At 37.5% G+C, this 18,143-nt stretch overlaps 1 protein-coding gene across 1 annotated transcript in view; it reads left to right on the forward strand.

The window, feature by feature from the left end:
• Positions 1-4,304: 4,304 nt before the first annotated feature.
• Positions 4,305-18,143, forward strand: part of LOC123879013 — a 36,949-nt gene continuing 23,110 nt past the window's right edge. The window contains exons 1-2 of the mRNA XM_045926478.1: positions 4,305-4,611; positions 11,637-11,760. Coding sequence (XP_045782434.1) covers positions 4,335-4,611; positions 11,637-11,760 — 401 coding nt within the window. The 5' untranslated portion in view covers positions 4,305-4,334. The remainder of the gene's footprint in view (positions 4,612-11,636; positions 11,761-18,143) is intronic.

The following is an 18,143-nucleotide window of genomic DNA, read 5'->3' on the forward strand; positions in this document are numbered from 1 at the left end:
GGCTTGATCGAGAGTGTTCTTAGCTATAATCCAAGAAAATCGGTTCAGCCGTTTGAAAGTTATCAGCTCTTTTCTACACTACGCTACACTAGCAAAAAATTTTTTTTTAATAAAGAATATTAGGCCATGTTAAATGACTAATATTCCCCTTTCCTCTCCAACTAAGGGTCAGGCTTGTGCTAGGAGTAGGTACGACAATAGTGCAACGGGCGGGGTTTGAACCGTCGACCTTTCGGTTTTCAGTCCACTCCTTTACCGGTTGAGCTATTGAGGCTCTAATTGTCTATTATGCATTTAGGTCAAAACCTATGCGATGATCGCTTCAAAAAGCCCTAGCTCTAAGTTTAGTATCTGTACCTGTCCTTTTACACCATTGGTTGCCTGCAAGAGAAGGCTAGGTCGGTTGAGTGAAGGCCGCCAACTTTGTTCTTATTTTTAGGGTTCCGTAAAGTCCAAAACAGAGTCCTTTTCCCCTAGCGTTTCACATGCAAAGATTGTTTAGTTTTTAACATATTATTAGTCGTGTAATGGGTGTAAATGTTTCATTGGAAACAGTTATGGTTTGTTCGTTTTAATATATTATGTAACTAGAGGATGCCCGCGACTTAGTCCGCGTGGATTTAAGTTTTTAAAGATCCCGTGGGAACTGTTTAATTTTCCGGGACAAAAGTTGCCTATGTCAATTACGCAAGCTACCTCGGCACCTTTCATACAAATCAGTTACGCGAATGGGACTTTAAGAATCCCGTGGGAACTCTTTGATTTTCCGGATAAAAGATAGTATGTCCTTCCCTGGGATGTAAGCTGACCCTGTACCAAATTTCATGTTGGGTCACCGGTCGGTTCGTAGATACGCGAAAGCTGTGATAGCCTAGTGGTTAGAACGTCCGCCTCCTAATCGGAGGTCGGGGGTTCGATCCCGGGCACGCACCACTAACTTTTCAGTTATGTGCGTTTTAAGCAATTAAATATCACTTGCTTTAACGGTGAAGGAAAACATCGTGAGGAAACCTGCATACCTGAGAGTTCTCCATAATGTTCTCAAAGGTGTGTGAAGTCTGCCAATCCGCATTGGACCAGCTGCAGCGTGGCTGACTGTGGCCTAAGCCCTTCTCATTCTGAGAAGAGACCCGTACTCAGTAGTGGACTGGCGATGGAGTGATGAAGATAATGATGAATGGTTGTTAGCCCTAGAAATGACCCAATTCCTAGGGTTCATTTCCCTTTAAAGGGATTTAGGAAGCCCTATGATCGCCCATAAATTGGCTTAAACCCACTTAGTTATTGCATCAGTATTGTTAACACAGAAACTTACCAATTATACAAAGATATATAGGAGAATATAATAATGCCCGCGACTTCGTCCGCGTGGATATAGATTTTTAAAAATCCTGGGGAACTCTTTGATTTTTCTGACAGTCCATCCCCAGAATGCATAACTCAAAATTTAAAAAACCTCTATAAGAAAACTAGAGAAGAACTGATAATTTCCAAACGGCTGAACCGATTTTCTTGGATTATAGCTAAGAACACTCTCGATCAAGCCACCTTTCAAATAAATAAAAAAACTAAATTAAATTCGGTTCATTCGTTTAGGAGCTACGATGCTACAGACAGATACACAGATACACACGTCAAACTTATAACACCCTCTTTTTGGGTCGGGGGTTAAAAAGCTGACTGACTGACTGACTGACCGATTTATCAACGCACTCCTATAACTAATTGGCGGATCGGGCTGGGAACGCAGATAGCTATTATGACGTAGACATCCCCTAAGAAAGGATTTTTGAAAATTCAGCTTCTAAGGGGGTGAAATAGGGGTTTGAAATTTTTGCTGTCCAGTATGAGCTAGTGGATTGTAGATAATAAGTATATAACTAAAGTTTCCACGAACAACCAATTCTTGTGTTTATGCTTTAGGAGTTAAGGATCAAAATCGTATACAACTCCGAAAATATATAACGAAAGTGTGTCTTGTCCATAGAAAATCAATTTACTTATGAACAATTTAAATACTTACCTACCTACTCATAAAATTGTGTTTATGTAATTTACGCACTATGGTATGGTCGAGGCAAATTGATTATGGTTATTAGGGATGGCTACCATTTTTTTTTTAGAAATTTTGACTAATTACTCACGTAATTTTAATATCTTCTTCTTTCTTATTCCTTACTTAAGGATGCCCGCGACTTCGTCCGCGTGTAGGTTTTTAAAGATCCCGTGGGAACTTTTTGATTTACCGGGATTAAATGCCTATGTCAATTACGGGGACGCAAGCTACCTCGGTACCGAATTTCATACAAATCGGTTAAGCGGATGGGTTTTAGGAATCCCGTGGGAACTCCTTAATTTTCCGGGATAAAAAGTACTTAGCCTATGTCAGTTTTTATGTTTTTATGGCGCCATCAAATCCGCAAAATGACCAGACCATAGACAATTTAGAAGTTATAAATTACACATTGTCGACGCCGGGAATCGGATCTGGGACCTCCCACATAGGGTCACCACTACGCCGGGGAGGTCGAAATATCGGATTTTGACGAACCCTGCAAATGAGTAACACATCCGCATACAAAAGAAGGTCGCAATTAAACTTACGCACGGACACGCCGCACGCGAAGAAAGTATCCGACTCCGTGTGAAACGGTTTGCGATGTATGTATCGCTCGCTATGTAACTGTGAGCGAGACAGGTATAGGTTTACAAGGAACCAAAAGCTTAATTTGCTACTTTAAACCAGACAAATCTATATGGAGTATAGAAGCAGGCGTTATTTTGCGAAAGTCCATGATATACAAGGAACCAAAAGATTAATTTGCTATAATCCGCCAAACCAAAGAAATCTGTATGGTGCAACATGCAGCATGCGACATGCACCGCCCGCCCTCCCACTGATAAACATGCTGGAAAAGCCAGCCACCAAACAAGCCACACCACGCACGTGGCTCAAATATTGTATAGAGGCAAGCGTTACTTTGCGGAAGTCCATGATATCCAAGGAAGTGTGTTCTGGTAGATTTGTGTGCTGTTGCGTGGTGGTAGTTGGTGGCTGGCTTTTCCTACATGCTTAGCAGTGGGGGGGCAGACGGTGCGTGTCGCTTGCTGCACTATACAGATTTGCCTTTTCTGCGGATTATAGCAAATTAGGGGGTTTTTAATTCCTTCGAGAAAATTTCTCTACATTCAAATCAGAAATGAATAGATCCATAGGAGCACCAGAGTAACCGACACAGCTCAGTGGGTTTTGAAGCTGTCTTCAAAATCCCGTGGGAACTCTTTAATTTTCTGGGATAAAAAATAGCCTATGTGCTAATCCAGGATATTATCTATCTGCATTTCAAATTTCAGTCAAATCTGTCGAATGGTTTTTGCGTGAAGGAGTAACAAACATACACAAACACATTCACACAAACTTTCACCTTTATAATATTAGTGTGATAGTGTGATGTGATAGTGTGATTTATTATAGGTGGGCAGACGGCATCAAACGAGACCGTGGCGTATGGACTATGGACGTCCCAACTAGAGTCGTATGTTCAGCAGTGGACGTCTATCGGCTTATAATGACGATGATTACTTAATAGGTACAATTCAGGTACAGAAGGCTCACACCTCAAAAACATTTAAATAAAATAATAGCGACTCTTGTTACAGCGCAATAAATTGCAATTCAGCTCGCACAGCGCTGTGACCTAAACTTCTCTTTTTCCCCGTTTTAGGGTTCCGCACCCAAAGAGTAAAGTAGTGTCCTATTACTGTCATTCTGCTGTCTGTCTGTCTATCCGTGCGCATTTCACAGGTCTCTATCTCATAACTGTACTATGTGTATGTTTGTAATTGTAACAAACATACACAGTAGATTTACAAACCTGAAATTTTGGTGATAATTTTGGTGGTTAGTGTAGCACATTAATCTGAAACCGAATATTGAATCAGAAATTCAATTTAACTATTTTCCAGAGGAGCTATACGTGAAAAAGAGCCGGAAAAAAATTGGTGACTGAGTTAGCGAAATTAAAAAAAAAGATTTCGACGAATTGAGAACCTCCTCGTTTTTTTGAAGTCGGTTAATGAGTTGGTCACTGAGTTAGGAAATCACCCCGCTGTAACTTAAGGTGCTTTTAGGTTTTCTGTGATAGAACTAGGAATGAAATAGGTGGGTTTATATTAATCGTGCAGCCTACCATTTTCTGTCTCTTTTTATTTGAGTTCCCACACCGCGCAATCCATTCTACACATATACCCAGCATCTATATTAGATGACTTTCACACCAGCCCGCCAGTCTAACCTTGGGCGCGAAAGCATTTCACCGCCGAACTGCGCGCGCATGATCTGTCAAAACGCCAAAATGGCGGATAAAAAAGTTTTCATACTATTCCTAATTTGTTTTAATTCGTTTCACATTGTTAATAGTGCTAGTCTTTTCGAAAGATCCTATGAATATGTTATGAATTTTGGAAGAAATGTGGGACCCAGTTTAATGTCGATTTTGGACTGTTTCGGCGAAAATGGCGGGGACTCGTGGGTGTGTGCGCGGGAAAAGGCGGGAAAATTACTTGACAGCTGGGACAAAGAGGTTGACAAGCAACGGATGATTTGGGCAGGTAGGCAAAGGTTTATAATCATACAGCCCTTCGATAAACAGCCTAATGGAAAAAACTAAGTAAACTTCAATTGCTTTTATACATGGCATAATATTGTATATCAAATCTTTGAAAAGAGCAGCCGCCGAGTTTCTTGCTTGTGGGAAAGGCATTCCGAACCAGTGGTACATGCTCTTGTCGTTTCAAAAGTACTTGTAAAAGTCTAATTAAATAAAAATGATTTGAATTTGAATTTATGATGAGATAAAAAAATTGTATAAAAAATCTATCGGTATTTTGTAACACAAAAAAGTTTGAGCGAATCACGTCAATAATTAAAAATTATGATGACTTTATTTTACTAAGTAACTGTTCCATAATGGTTTCGTACATGAAAACGAGGAAATGAAACAGTTTTATTATTTTAGGCATAGGTTTTTAATTTATTCTGGTAAAAAATAAAAAAGGACAACTTATAAAAAGGTGTTATAATTCCAATAATTATTATTCAACTATATATAGAAACCACAGCTAAGTAAAATAAATTTTAATAACAACTAACATCAAGTACCTTTATAAGATTTGAGTTACACCTTTTTAAAAGATTGTCCTAGGTAGATATTTTGAAAAATTACAAATTAAAATCGCGCAAAGTTTAGTTTTAAGAAATCCCTATTCTCAACTTTTAAGTAAAATCTTCTTTTAAATAAAAAATAATGTACGTTTGTCTGTTTCCATTAAATGCGCCTGTTTATCGCTCTCCGCTTGAGTTGAAACTTTGTACTTTGTTGTTGTCACTTGCGTCAAGATTGGTTTCTTAGAATAATAAATGCGGCGGGATCCTAGATCCCTCCGCATACGATTGTTTTTTTTTTTTTTTTACAAAAGAATATTAGCCATGTTAAATGACTAATATTCCCCTTTCCTCTCCAACTAAGCGTCAGGCTTGTGCTAGGAGTAGGTACGACAATAGTGCAACGGGCGGGGTTTGAACCGGCGACCTTTCGGTTTTCAGTCCACTCCTTTACCGGTTGAGCTATTGAGGCTTAAACCACGGTAATATTCTGAGAGAACCTACCAATTAAAGTGTTTTAATTTTATAATCAGCAATAGAACTATAAGTAGGTAGCCATACCTTAAAAAACCTAACTTGTATCTTTTTTTAATTATTATAATTTTTTTATTAAGAAAATATTACAACAAAACTTAAAGCTAGCCTTATCTAATTCATATACAAATCATGCCCGCGTGGAATGGCGCCAAGAATACTGGCTGCATTTGCACGCTGGACAGCCAGGTTGATCCGTTGCGCAAAAAATGAGCCAGCCCTACCGTCACCCGATGAGGCTATTAAACGCGGTGAAATGTCTCGTAAATTTTTTAGCACTTGTATAAGTTGAAATTTAAAAAAACTACAAAATATGTAGGTAGTTTAAAAAATATATTTAACAAGCACGGCAAAACCGGTAAAACTCTAACTTTTTTTCTAACCGGTAACTTTTTTTCTATATTTTTTTATTAGTATTTACATACATGACAAATGATAACACTTATAATTTATTATACACTTACAATAAATATTTACCGCATAAAGTCAACGACCCTACTTATTGAAAACGTTTTTCTTTTATAGCTATAGGCTAAGAGATGGTTGCAGAATTATATCTAACCATACTAATATTGTAAATCCGAAAGTGTGTCTGTCTGTCTGCTACGTTTTCACGGCCGAACCGCAGAACCTATTTTAATGAAATTGAGTAAAGACTTGGAATACATCCCGGGGAAGGACATAGGCTACTTTTTTATTTATTTATTTTTACAGTAAAAATCATGAGTAATCTCTCTCTAGTAACGATTAAATTCAAACTCAAAGCATCTTTTCTAAGTTGTTGATTATTCACTTTTTGATTGTTGAATTTGTAAGAATATAATGAGGTAATGGTGAAAAACAATAACGTAAACTTAAAACTAAGGCACGAGGGTTTCAAACGCGCCCATGTCTGAGAAGAGCCCACAACGAATTCAGCCGGGTATTCTTTTTAATATCACTTAAACTTATCGGAACTATCAACTATCAAAGCTGTTAAGCAACTCATTCCCAAGCATTCTATTTCTTATCATTTAAAGAAAGAAATATTTTTTCTTTCATTATTAATTACTAGCCGATGCCCGCGACTTCGTTCCCGTAGATATGGGTTTTTAAAAATCAGACGGTAAAACTACATTATTACTATATTACTTCAGCTATTAATACTATATTATTTCAGCGTTTATTAAGACGATCGCAGTCGGGTTTTAGGTTTCAACTTTATCGTTTTCTTGTGTTCCCGTTGCATCAAAATTGACAACTGTCTCTTGCACTAGATGTCAATTTGATAAATAGAAATTCCGTACCCAACCACCGTGTCTTGAGTTATCTCTTTAGCTCATTTTCACGCATTTTACTTCATTTCTTTGTTATTTCATAGGCCTTATTGCTACGGCATAGGGTTCAAAATCCCGTGGAACCTTTTCTTTTGTGGTACATAATGGGTATAATTGAGGTAGATTGTTGTATCCGTGTATAAAACGTATGAAACGTTTACAAGATGTAATAAATAACTAACTGACTAAGCCCCGGCTTCGCACTATTTAATAGCACATCCATTCCACGGTAGCCCAGGTCTGTCTTAGACTGCATCATCACTTACCACCAGGTGAGATTGCAGTCAAGGGCAAACTTATATATCTGAACTAGCTGATGCCCGCGACTTCGCCCGCGTGGATTTAGGTTTTTGAAATCCCGTGGGAACTCTTTGATTTTCCGGGATAAAAAGTAGCCTATGTGCTAATCCAGGATATTATCTATCTCCATTCCAAACAGCCAAATCCGTCCAGTGGTTTTTGCGTGAAGGAGTAACGAACATACACACACACACACACATACACACAAACTTTCGCCTTTATAATATTAGTGTGAAGTGTGATTTTGAACAACAATAAAAAGTTGCCAAAAAAATCTATACTTACAAATTTTATTATAAATACAAAATATTGAATTACAGTACACTATAAAGTTTCGATATTTATACATTTTACTTATTACTTTAACCTTTACAGAAAACCCGGTCAAGTGCGAGTCGGACTCGCACACGAAGGGTTCCGTGTCATCGTACAAGAAAAAACACTTTTATACAGAACCCTGAAAATAAGACAATACTTGCCTACATACTTAATTGTCGAAAACAGAATTCCGAAATTTTCAACCATCTTCAAACTTATCACAAAAATGTGCCATCGACTTTTCTCAGGAGAGCCAAAAAAGCCTGTTTTTGAGAGAGAAAGTTAATTTGTTGTACGAATTACAAATATGATAGCAATTACTGAATGAAAGCTGAATAATCTGACGATTTAACTTCTGGTATTAGTTTATACACTATATGTTGTGTTGTGAGAGTAGGTATTAGTATACCTACAAGTGTAAATTAAAAATTTATAACACCCCCGACAAGCGAAGGTTACAGTAACTAGAAAAAAGCTGACAACTTTCAAACGGCTGAACCGATTTTCTTGGATGATAGCTAAGAACACTCTCGATCAAGCCACTTTAACAAACAAAAAAAAACTAAATTCAAATCGGTTCATTCGTTTAGGCGCTACGATGCCACAGGCAGATACACAGATACACACGTCAAACTTATAACACCCCTCTTTTTGGGTCGGGGGTTAAAAACAAGATTGTATTTTTTTTGTATCCGAATTCAAATTCAATATATTTTTATTCAATTAAACTTTTACAAGTGCTTTTGAATCGTCAAAATAATCTACCACTGGTTCGGAATGCCGTTCCTACCGAGAAGAACCAGCAAGAAACTCGGCGGTTGCTCTTTTCAAATATTCAATTTACAATAATATGCCATACTGTACTATAGAAGCAATTGCAACCCCGTGTATTGCTGGAGCGAGTCAAATTCAAGCTTTTTTTTGTCATTTACATAATCTTCGATTGTAGGTATAATAAGCTTTCTTCAGGAGCATACTTTAAATACATTTTTTAAACTTGTGTGTATTGATGTAATCACAAATTCGCGGTTTTCGGATTTATTCCTTTACTTGTGCTATAAGACCTACCTACCTGCCAAATCTCATGATTCTAGGTCAACGGGAAGTACCCTATAGGTTTTCTTGACAGACACGACGGACGGACTGACGGACGGACAGATAACAAAGTGATCCTATATGGATTTCCGTTTTTCCTTTTGAGGTACGGGACCCTGAAAACGGATATAACTCCGAAAAGTTAGTGGTGCGTACCCGGAATCAAACTACGGACGGCACATGTAGGAATCCGACGTCTTAACCACTAGCACATAGGCTATCACCACTTACATTACTAACTAGTGCTATATCACATCACATCACACTAATATTATAAAGGCGAAAGTTTGTATGTGTGTGTGTGTGTGTGTGTGTGTGTGTGTGTGTGTGTGTGTGTGTGTTTGTGTGTGTGTGTGTGTGTGTGTGTGTGTGTGTGTGTGTGTGTGTGTGTGTATGTTTGTTACTCCTTCACGCAAAAACTACTGGGCGGATTTGGCTGAAATTTGGAATGCAGATAGATAATATCCTGGATTAGCACATAGGCTACTTTTTATCCTGGAAAATCAAAGAGTTCCCACGGGAATTTTAAATAACCTACATCCACGCGAACGAAGTCGCGGGTATCAGCTAGTGCTATATAAAGTACTAAAACAATACACGATCGATCTGGTTTGCTAACCCCGTTCCGATCGACTGATCCTCCGTGATATGTATCTCTAGTCAGACCATATCAATGTATCTGTATATACAGGACTAGCTGATACCCGCGACTTCGTTCGCGTGGATGCAGGTTTTTTAAAATTCCCGTGGGAACTCTTTGATTTTCCGGGATAAAAAGTAGCCTATGTGCTAATCCAGGGTATAATCTATCTCCATTCTAAATTTGAGCCCTATCCGTCCAGTAGTTTTTTCGTAAAGGAGTAACAAACATACAAACACACACACCCACACATACAAACTTTCTCCTTTATAATATTAGTGTGTGAACCAGAACGCTATTAAAGACGAAGACGGGTGATAGTATTGATGATTACTGATAAGGTATCATAAAAAAAAACTACGATTTTTTTTAATCCTGTATATTTTAAAAGTTCACAATATATTGCAATACAAATAAAACATCCGAATGACGCTAGAGGTCAACGAACGTTCCGTAAATAGGCCACTCGAGTTTTGCATGCTACACAATACGGATTTGAAAAATATATGTACTAAGTCACTAAAACTAGTGGAGCCAATGAAGCTTTTTCGTCGGAAGTCCTCAGAAACAGCTCCGATTTTGATTATTTTTTTTTTTAATTTTGTTTGTTTTTTAATATTATTTAAATCAGAAATCTTTTCAAGCGGGAAATAATTTTTAATATTTTTTAATCCATATTGTATGATATTTATACATGACGTCCAGTAAAACGTTAACTTCTCTTTGAGAGGTTGTAGAGGAGGTCAAATGCTACAAATGACCCCCAAACACCTAGGGGCAAAAAGGGCACTTTTTTGAGTTAACTGTTTCTTGCTAAACATGAACTTCCGCAAAGTAACGCTATCTTCTATCCAAATACGAAAGTATTTCTGTCTGTCTGCTAACTTTTGACGGCCCATCTGCTTAACCGATATTGACGAAATTTGGAACAGAGAAACCGTGCATCCCGGGACGGACATAGGCTACTTTTTGTCCCGGAAAATCAGAGTTCCCATGGGATTTTCCAAATCCTAAATCCACGTTTACGAAATCACGGGCATTTTTGTACAGAGGCAGCTTGCATCCCACACAGAGATAGGCAACGTTTTATCCTGGAAAATCGAAGAATTCGAATGGGATTTAATCTAAATCCACGCGGATGAAGTCGCGGGCATCACTTAGTATTCTATAATTCTTAGTGCTTAGTTTAGATCGAAATCAATGCAAATAAATCCGAATTCTAGGGCCCGAGATGCCTTAGGCAAAACCTAGTAATAACTAGAATAGACACTTTATAGATATTCGCCTTGGGTGAGATCGAAAGTGCTGATATACATGGCACTTAACATGGAAAGTGGTCACATAAATACAGAAACAATGGGTGTAACTTTCGCACGTAATTTGCACTTGTTAACTGATTTATCTTAAGTATGGAAGAGTGTGTTGTTATAATGTTATTATTTTGATTTATCTGATATATGTATAAAAAGGTGATAACCATGTGATTAAAGACACTGCTTTGTTCGGAGAGTCTGATTCGATCTAGGGCCTCTGACTTTTTAACCTCCGACCCAAAAAGAGGGGTGTTATAAGTTTGGCCTATGTATCTGTCTGTGGCATCGAGCTCCTAAACTAATGAACCGATTTTAATTTAGTTTTTTTTTGTTTGAAAGGTGGTTTGATCGGTTCTTAGCTATAATCCAAGAAAATCGGTTCAGCCGTTTGAAAGTGATCAGCTCTTTTCTAGTTACTGTAACCTTCACTTGTCGGGGGTGTTATAAATTTTTAATTTACACTTGTAATCTGTTAACGTCTATGATGATTTATTTCATTTTTTTAATAGGAAGCGAACGGTATAGGTACAAAAATATTACAATTATTGTAAGACAATTTATTTAAACTTAAGACTAACTATAGATGCACACTGATTTACAGGCTAACTCAACATTGATTATATAAGATTTGAATTCTGGTCAAAGCAAGTCATCATTGTCATTTAAATCAATCGCTGGCGCACTACTAAACGCGTATCTTTGTCAGAAAAAGAAGGTGCCATTCTTACCCACACTGGCCAAGTGCGGATCGGCACACTTCACACACCTTTGATAACATGGAGAACTGTCAGGCATGCAGGTTTCCTCACGATGTTTTCCTTCACCGTTAAAGCAAGTGATATTTAATTGCTTAAACCACACATAACACTGAAAAATTAGAGGTGCATTCCCGGGATCGAACCCCCGACCTTCCCAATAGGAGATCAGTACACCAATTTTTATATCCTTGGTTACAGAAGCAGCAGATGCAGAAGTGGTGTCATCAGGAAGGTCCTTCGAGGAGCTACCTTCGAGGCTTGGCAAGGACATCCAGCTCTCCCTGACTGCATTCACCGACCTGGTGGAAAACGGGATGGCCAGGTAAATCACACTTCACACTAATACTATAAAGGGGAAAGTTTGTGTGTATGTATGTATGTGTGTGACTCCTTCACGCAAAAACTACTGAACGGATTGGGCTGTTTGGAATGGAGATAGATTAGACCCTGGACTAGCATATAGGCTAATTTTTATCTCGGAAAATATTTTTAAAAACCTACATCCACCCGAACGAAGTCGCGAGCAACAGCTAGTCTGAATATATAAAAAGAAAAGCTGTTTTTTTGGTATGACCACAAATTCACAGTTTCCGAATTTGTGCTATAAGACCTACCTACTTGCCAAACATGATTCGAGGTCAACGGGAAGTACCCTATAGGTTTTCTTGATAGATACGATAGACGGACAGACAGACAGACAACGAAGTGATCCTATAAGGATTCCATTTTCCTTTTGAAGTACGGAACCCTAAAAATATCTATGTAAAACACTGTCTTCCCTAAAAAAGTCTAAAACCCGTATTAATGCTGATAACCCGTAAATCAAGAAGTGGAAGGTGGCCCAACCCTAACTACAAGGTTAGAGGTGCGTGCACATATTGCAATAGGTAGGTGTCTATCTATATACTACTACTACTAATAAATAAAATTGAAGTGTCGTGTCTGTTTGAACGGGCTAATCTTCGGAATTGTTTGAACGGGCTAATCTTCGGAATGGTTAAACCTATTTTGACGGGACTTTCACATACAAGTAGAGGATTAACCAAAGAGTAACATAGGCTACTTTTTTAACCGACTTTGAAAAATGAAGTTGAGTTTTTCGACCTTACATAGGTATACACTGATATATACACTGATATCTCCGAGATTTCTGAACCGATTTGCGTAATTTTTTTTAATCGTTAAGGGAACTTTGCAACATTGTGCCATAAAAAATTTGGATTCCAACTCCTCAATCCTGATGCTGCAAAGGATCTGACCAATCCACGCGGGCGAAGCTGCGGGTATCATCTAGTTTACAATGAATCTAGAGGTAGCCAAAAATGGTAGGCAAATGACTAAGCTACCAACAGTTTCTCTTCTCCTAAGGATATGCACAGTCATAACGATGATTTTTACATAAAGTACTATAAAATGTACGTCTGTTTTCTCATTCCGAGTTTTACTTTCTCTCACTTCCTTTTTGAAAGCGCGCGCGAACTACTTTAAGAACATGGGTTTTTGAAGTACATAATTTGTATTGGGAAGGTGATGAACTATTACGTAATCCGTGGTACAACCGCAAAGCACACCGGCAGGAGATCGTTAAGTTTCTGATTCTGTCATTTATTTATTTTTCACATTTTACCCTATTTTTAAACAACAAACAATAAAATAACAAAAACAACAGAAAAAATAACAGAAACATAGAAAGAACAAAAAATAAAATAACATCAACAACAAAATCAATAAATAACAGAAACAAAAGAGAAATAAATAAAAACTAAAGCAACGGAAAAAAAAAGTTTCTGATTATTATTACGTTATCAAACCTCTTTATGCGTTGGCCGTAAGTATCATTATCACGACGACGTATTATTTGACGGCCTCCCTGGCTTAGTGGTGTTATGGACTAATAGGTCCCTGGTTCGATTCCCGGCAAGGGTTTGGAATTTTATAGTTTCTAAATCGCTGGTCTGGTCTGGTGGGAGGCTTCGGCCGTGACTAGTTACCACCCTCCAGTAAAGCCATGCCGCCATGCGATTTAGCGTTCCGGTAAGGCATTGCCTTATAGGTATCCAAAGGGGTATCGGTTTAATAGGAACTGCCATACCCTTCCAGATTAGCCCGCTCCTATCTTAGACTGCATCATCACTTATCACCAGGTGAGATTACAGTGAGAACTTGTATAAGAATAAAAAACCAGCCCAGTGCGAGTCAGATTCGCGCACTGAGGGTTCCGTGCTCGGGTATTTTGTCCACATTTTGCACGATAAATCAAAAACTATTATGCATAAAAATAAATAAAAATCTGTTTTAGAATGTACAGGTAAAGCCCTTTCATATATGATACTCCACTTGGTATAGTTATCTTACTTTTTTAAATTAAACTAAAAATGTTGTTTGGTTTTTTTTTTCAGTGATGTTGGGCCACTATCACGTACAACCATTTCATGTTGATAGCTTTAATAGTTACTGAAATAATCGACTGTAACAGACAGACAGACGGTCGGAGAAAATCGCACCATAAGGGTTCCATTTTTACCAATTTGGTACGGTACCCTAAAAAAGAAAATAGTTCCGAGTACGCTCACGTGACACTTAAAACTGTGCTGCTATTATCAGCGTCAAAATGGTGGCAATCAAGTTGCTTCCAAAACAAGTCGGCAATCGCAAGTCCAGCGTACTTAAATTAGTAAAGGTCAGTGATAAAATCAGTATGGCTTCATAACAGTACCGAAGTCTCATTACATAAATTACACCACACATAGTACGTGTCATAAAAGAGAATGACCCGAACCGGAATCGAATCGGCACTGATCGATATTCGAGACGTTTCTCCACTTTCACTGAACTCGCATCTAATACTAATGGTCAAAAATTATAAGGTCTTTGACCTTAATTTGCTTGCAACGTACGATTTTTTGTTCTACGTTGGTCATGACTTGCACTTAGGGGTTTTAGCGTTCTGTACCTCAAAACCGTACCTTGTAGGATCACTTTGTAGTATGTCTGTCTGTCTTTAACAGGGCTCTCTCCGTCACTTACTCCATACAATCGTAGTCCCAATTTCATTTGAATATTAAGCAACCAATGTCCATGAAATGCAGACATATTCTAGAAACTAATAGCTAAGTATTCCAATAAGAGACGAACTACGTTTGTATGGAGCTAGTGACGGAGAGACCCCTCTTAAGTCGTGCCTGACAAGAAAACCTATAGAGTAGGTAGGTACTTCTCGTGGACTTAGGCAGGTAGGTAGGTCTTATAGCACAAGTACAGCAAAAATCCGAAAACCATGAATTTGTGGTTACAAAAAAAAATGTATTCACGAAAAAATTGTGTCCAAAATGTGTAGGAACTCTGATTTTCCGGGATAAAAAGTAGCCTATATGTTAATCCAGGGTATAATCTATCTCCATTCCAAATTTCAGCCAAAGTTCAGTAGTTTTTGCGTGAAAGAGTAACAAACATACACATATCCTACTATCCTACTAATATTATAAACGCGAAAGTTTGTATGTATGGATGGATGGAGGTATAGATATTTGTTACTATTTCACCTAAAATATTTCACCATCTTTTTAACACACATTATCCAAATAAAGAATTTATTATTATAAAAGCTACTGGACGAATTTGGATGAAATTTGGAATACAGATAGATTATACCCTGGATTAACACATATACACACATACACACACTATTTATCCCGGAAAATCAATGAGTTCCCACGGAATTTTTAAAAACCTATACCCACGGAAACGAAGTCGCGGGCATCAGCTAGTACACACATACATACATGCATACACACATACATACACACAAACTTTCGCCTTTATAATATTAGTGTGATGTCATATAGCTACTGTAGCTAACAGGACCTTGATATTTTTTTTAACAAAACTATTAATTTTTTTTTTCTTATTCGTTGATAGAAATCTTCCACAGACAATAACTTTTAAGCATAAAAACCGGCCAAGTACAAGTCGTAACCACGCACTGAGGGTTCCGTAGCGTGGAAGAATACGTATCATTATTTTGTTGTTAATCTGCAACTGGAAATGTAAGTTTGTAATCGTAGAAAAATATTTTTTACTAGACGACGCCCGCGGCTTCGCTCGCGTGGATTTCGGTTTTTTTTATCCCATAGAAACTCTATGATTTTCCGGGATAAAAAGTAGCCTATGTCCTTCCCCGGGATGTAACCCAAATCTGTAACAAAATTCATTAAGGGCCATGAGACCGGCCTGCCCGCGAAATTCAAATTTAATTTGGTTTTTCGCAATTTGTGAACTAATATAGAACTATTTATTAAAAAATTTGATATTGACATCTTATGCCTCACTGAGCATTGGCTCAATAGTTATCAATTAATAGTAAATTTAAAACATTATCAATTGTCAAGTGCGTTCTCTAGAAAGAAAGCTATACGCGGAGGGTCTTTAATATTAACCCGCAACAATATCAATTATAAAGAACGGAAAGACATTGTTAATCTTTCATTGGAACGCACTATTGAGCTGTCCTGTGTTGAGCTGGAGCGCTATATTGTCGTCTGCGTGTACCGACCCCCCGCAGGTGACTTTGTTCTGTTTGAGGACGTTATGGAAGAGGCCTTGAGGCGGATATGTAGGTCATCAAAAAAGATATTAGTTTGTGGAGACTTCAATATTGATATTTTGCTTCACACTTCTTTTACTGACAGATTACTCAATTTATTTAAAAGCTTTAATTTACAGAAAATTTTCAATGAACCAACACGGATAACTGCAAATTCAGCCACTTGTATAGATAACATTTTCTGTGACTGTAAGATTGTCGCAAAATCCATCATGACGAATCTAAGATCCGATCACTGTGGACAAATGATATCTGTTCCCAGTGATAATCAAGACATAACAAAGTTAATAAAGTATAGGCCAGTAACCACTAAAAAGGTAAAGCAGTTCAAACTAAAGGTTTTAACTGCTTTACCTAAACTTGACTTTACTCAGGGTGGTCCGGATGAACACTATAATGCTTTTTTTGATCTCATAAACTCTCAATTTAATTCTACCTTTAAAATTGTAGAAAAAAAACTGTTTAAAAATCTTAAATTTAGTGACTGGGCTACTGTTGGCATCTATAAAAGTAGAAATAAGTTGTTCGACTTGTATGCAGAAAAACAATATAACTATACTCCCACATTTGTTGAATATGTAAAAAATTATTCAAAATTATTCAAAAAGGTTTGCATACAAGCAAAGTCACTGTGCATAAAGCAAAAAATTATTAATTCTGATAATAAAATTAAAGCAGCTTGGGATATCATCACGGATGAAACTGGGAAACAAAAAGTGCATAACAATAAATTGGAGCTAAAAATTAATAACCGTATTATTGACTCCAATATTGAAATTGCAAATACATTTGAGAATTTTTTCCAGAACATTCCAGTCATCACTACTAGTTCCCTTAGCTCTTCACCAACAGAAGCCTATGATCTTCTCAGGGCCAAAGTCACTGAATGCGGTGTGTTGTTTAGGTTTGAATACGTTACTCCATATGACATTGTTAAAGTGTTCAAATCTTTACAAAGCAAAAAAACCGGAGATCTGTGGGGAATATCAGTAAAAATAATTAACAATATTATTGATATTATTGCGCCATATCTAGCCTTAATTTTTAATGAGTCTGTGGATACAGGCGCTTTTCCAGATCTCATGAAATGTAGTAAATTGATACCTCTTTTTAAATCGGGTAGCAAAAGTGACCCAAACAATTACAGGCCAATTTCAATTTTGCCAACACTGAGCAAGATATTTGAGAAAATCATGCTCAACCAACTGCTTCAGCATTTCAATTTAAATAAGCTACTCCATTCTGAACAGTATGGCTTCACTAAAGGTCGATCAACAACCGACGCGGCCGCAATGCTGTTAAAGCATATATTCAATGCGTGGGAGGGGTCACAGAATGCCATTGGTATTTTCTGTGATTTATCCAAGGCATTTGATTGCGTTGAGCACGAGACTCTTTTAGTTAAATTGAGCCACTATGGAATCAAAGACACTGCGCTTGGTCTCATTGCGTCCTATCTTAGTGATCGTATTCAAACAGTATGTGTGAATGATGTGAAGTCATCCGGATCAGCCTCACTAATGGGTGTTCCTCAAGGCTCTATTCTAGGTCCTTTCATGTTCTTAGTATACATAAACGATTTACCATATGTAGTCCAAAATATTTGCGATATCGTACTATTTGCTGACGATACGTCTTTGATTTTTAAAGTCGATAGAAATAAGGACAATTTTGACGATATAAATGGTGCCATATCTCAGGTAACTCACTGGTTTACTGTAAATAATCTACTTTTAAATGCAAAAAAAACTAAGTGTATTGAATTCGCACTGCCCAATACCAAGAACACAAGTAACATTAATTTAATGATAAATAATGATATTTTGAAAATAGAAGAGACTACTACATTTTTGGGGATAACCTTAGATGCGAAGCTGCAATGGGGCACCCATATATCAACTCTTGCTGGCAAACTAAGCTCTGCTGCTTACGCGGTTAGAAAGATTCGACAATTAACTGACGTGGAGACCGCAAAGATAGTATATTTTGCTTATTTTCATAGTATTATGTCTTATGGAATCTTAATATGGGGTAGAGCGGCAGATATTGGGAGAATTTTTGTATTACAAAAAAGGGCAATACGCGCAATTTATAACTTAAAA

Source organism: Maniola jurtina, chromosome 27, assembly GCF_905333055.1.
Source record: "Maniola jurtina chromosome 27, ilManJurt1.1, whole genome shotgun sequence".
Classification (NCBI taxonomy): Eukaryota; Metazoa; Arthropoda; class Insecta; order Lepidoptera; family Nymphalidae; genus Maniola; species Maniola jurtina.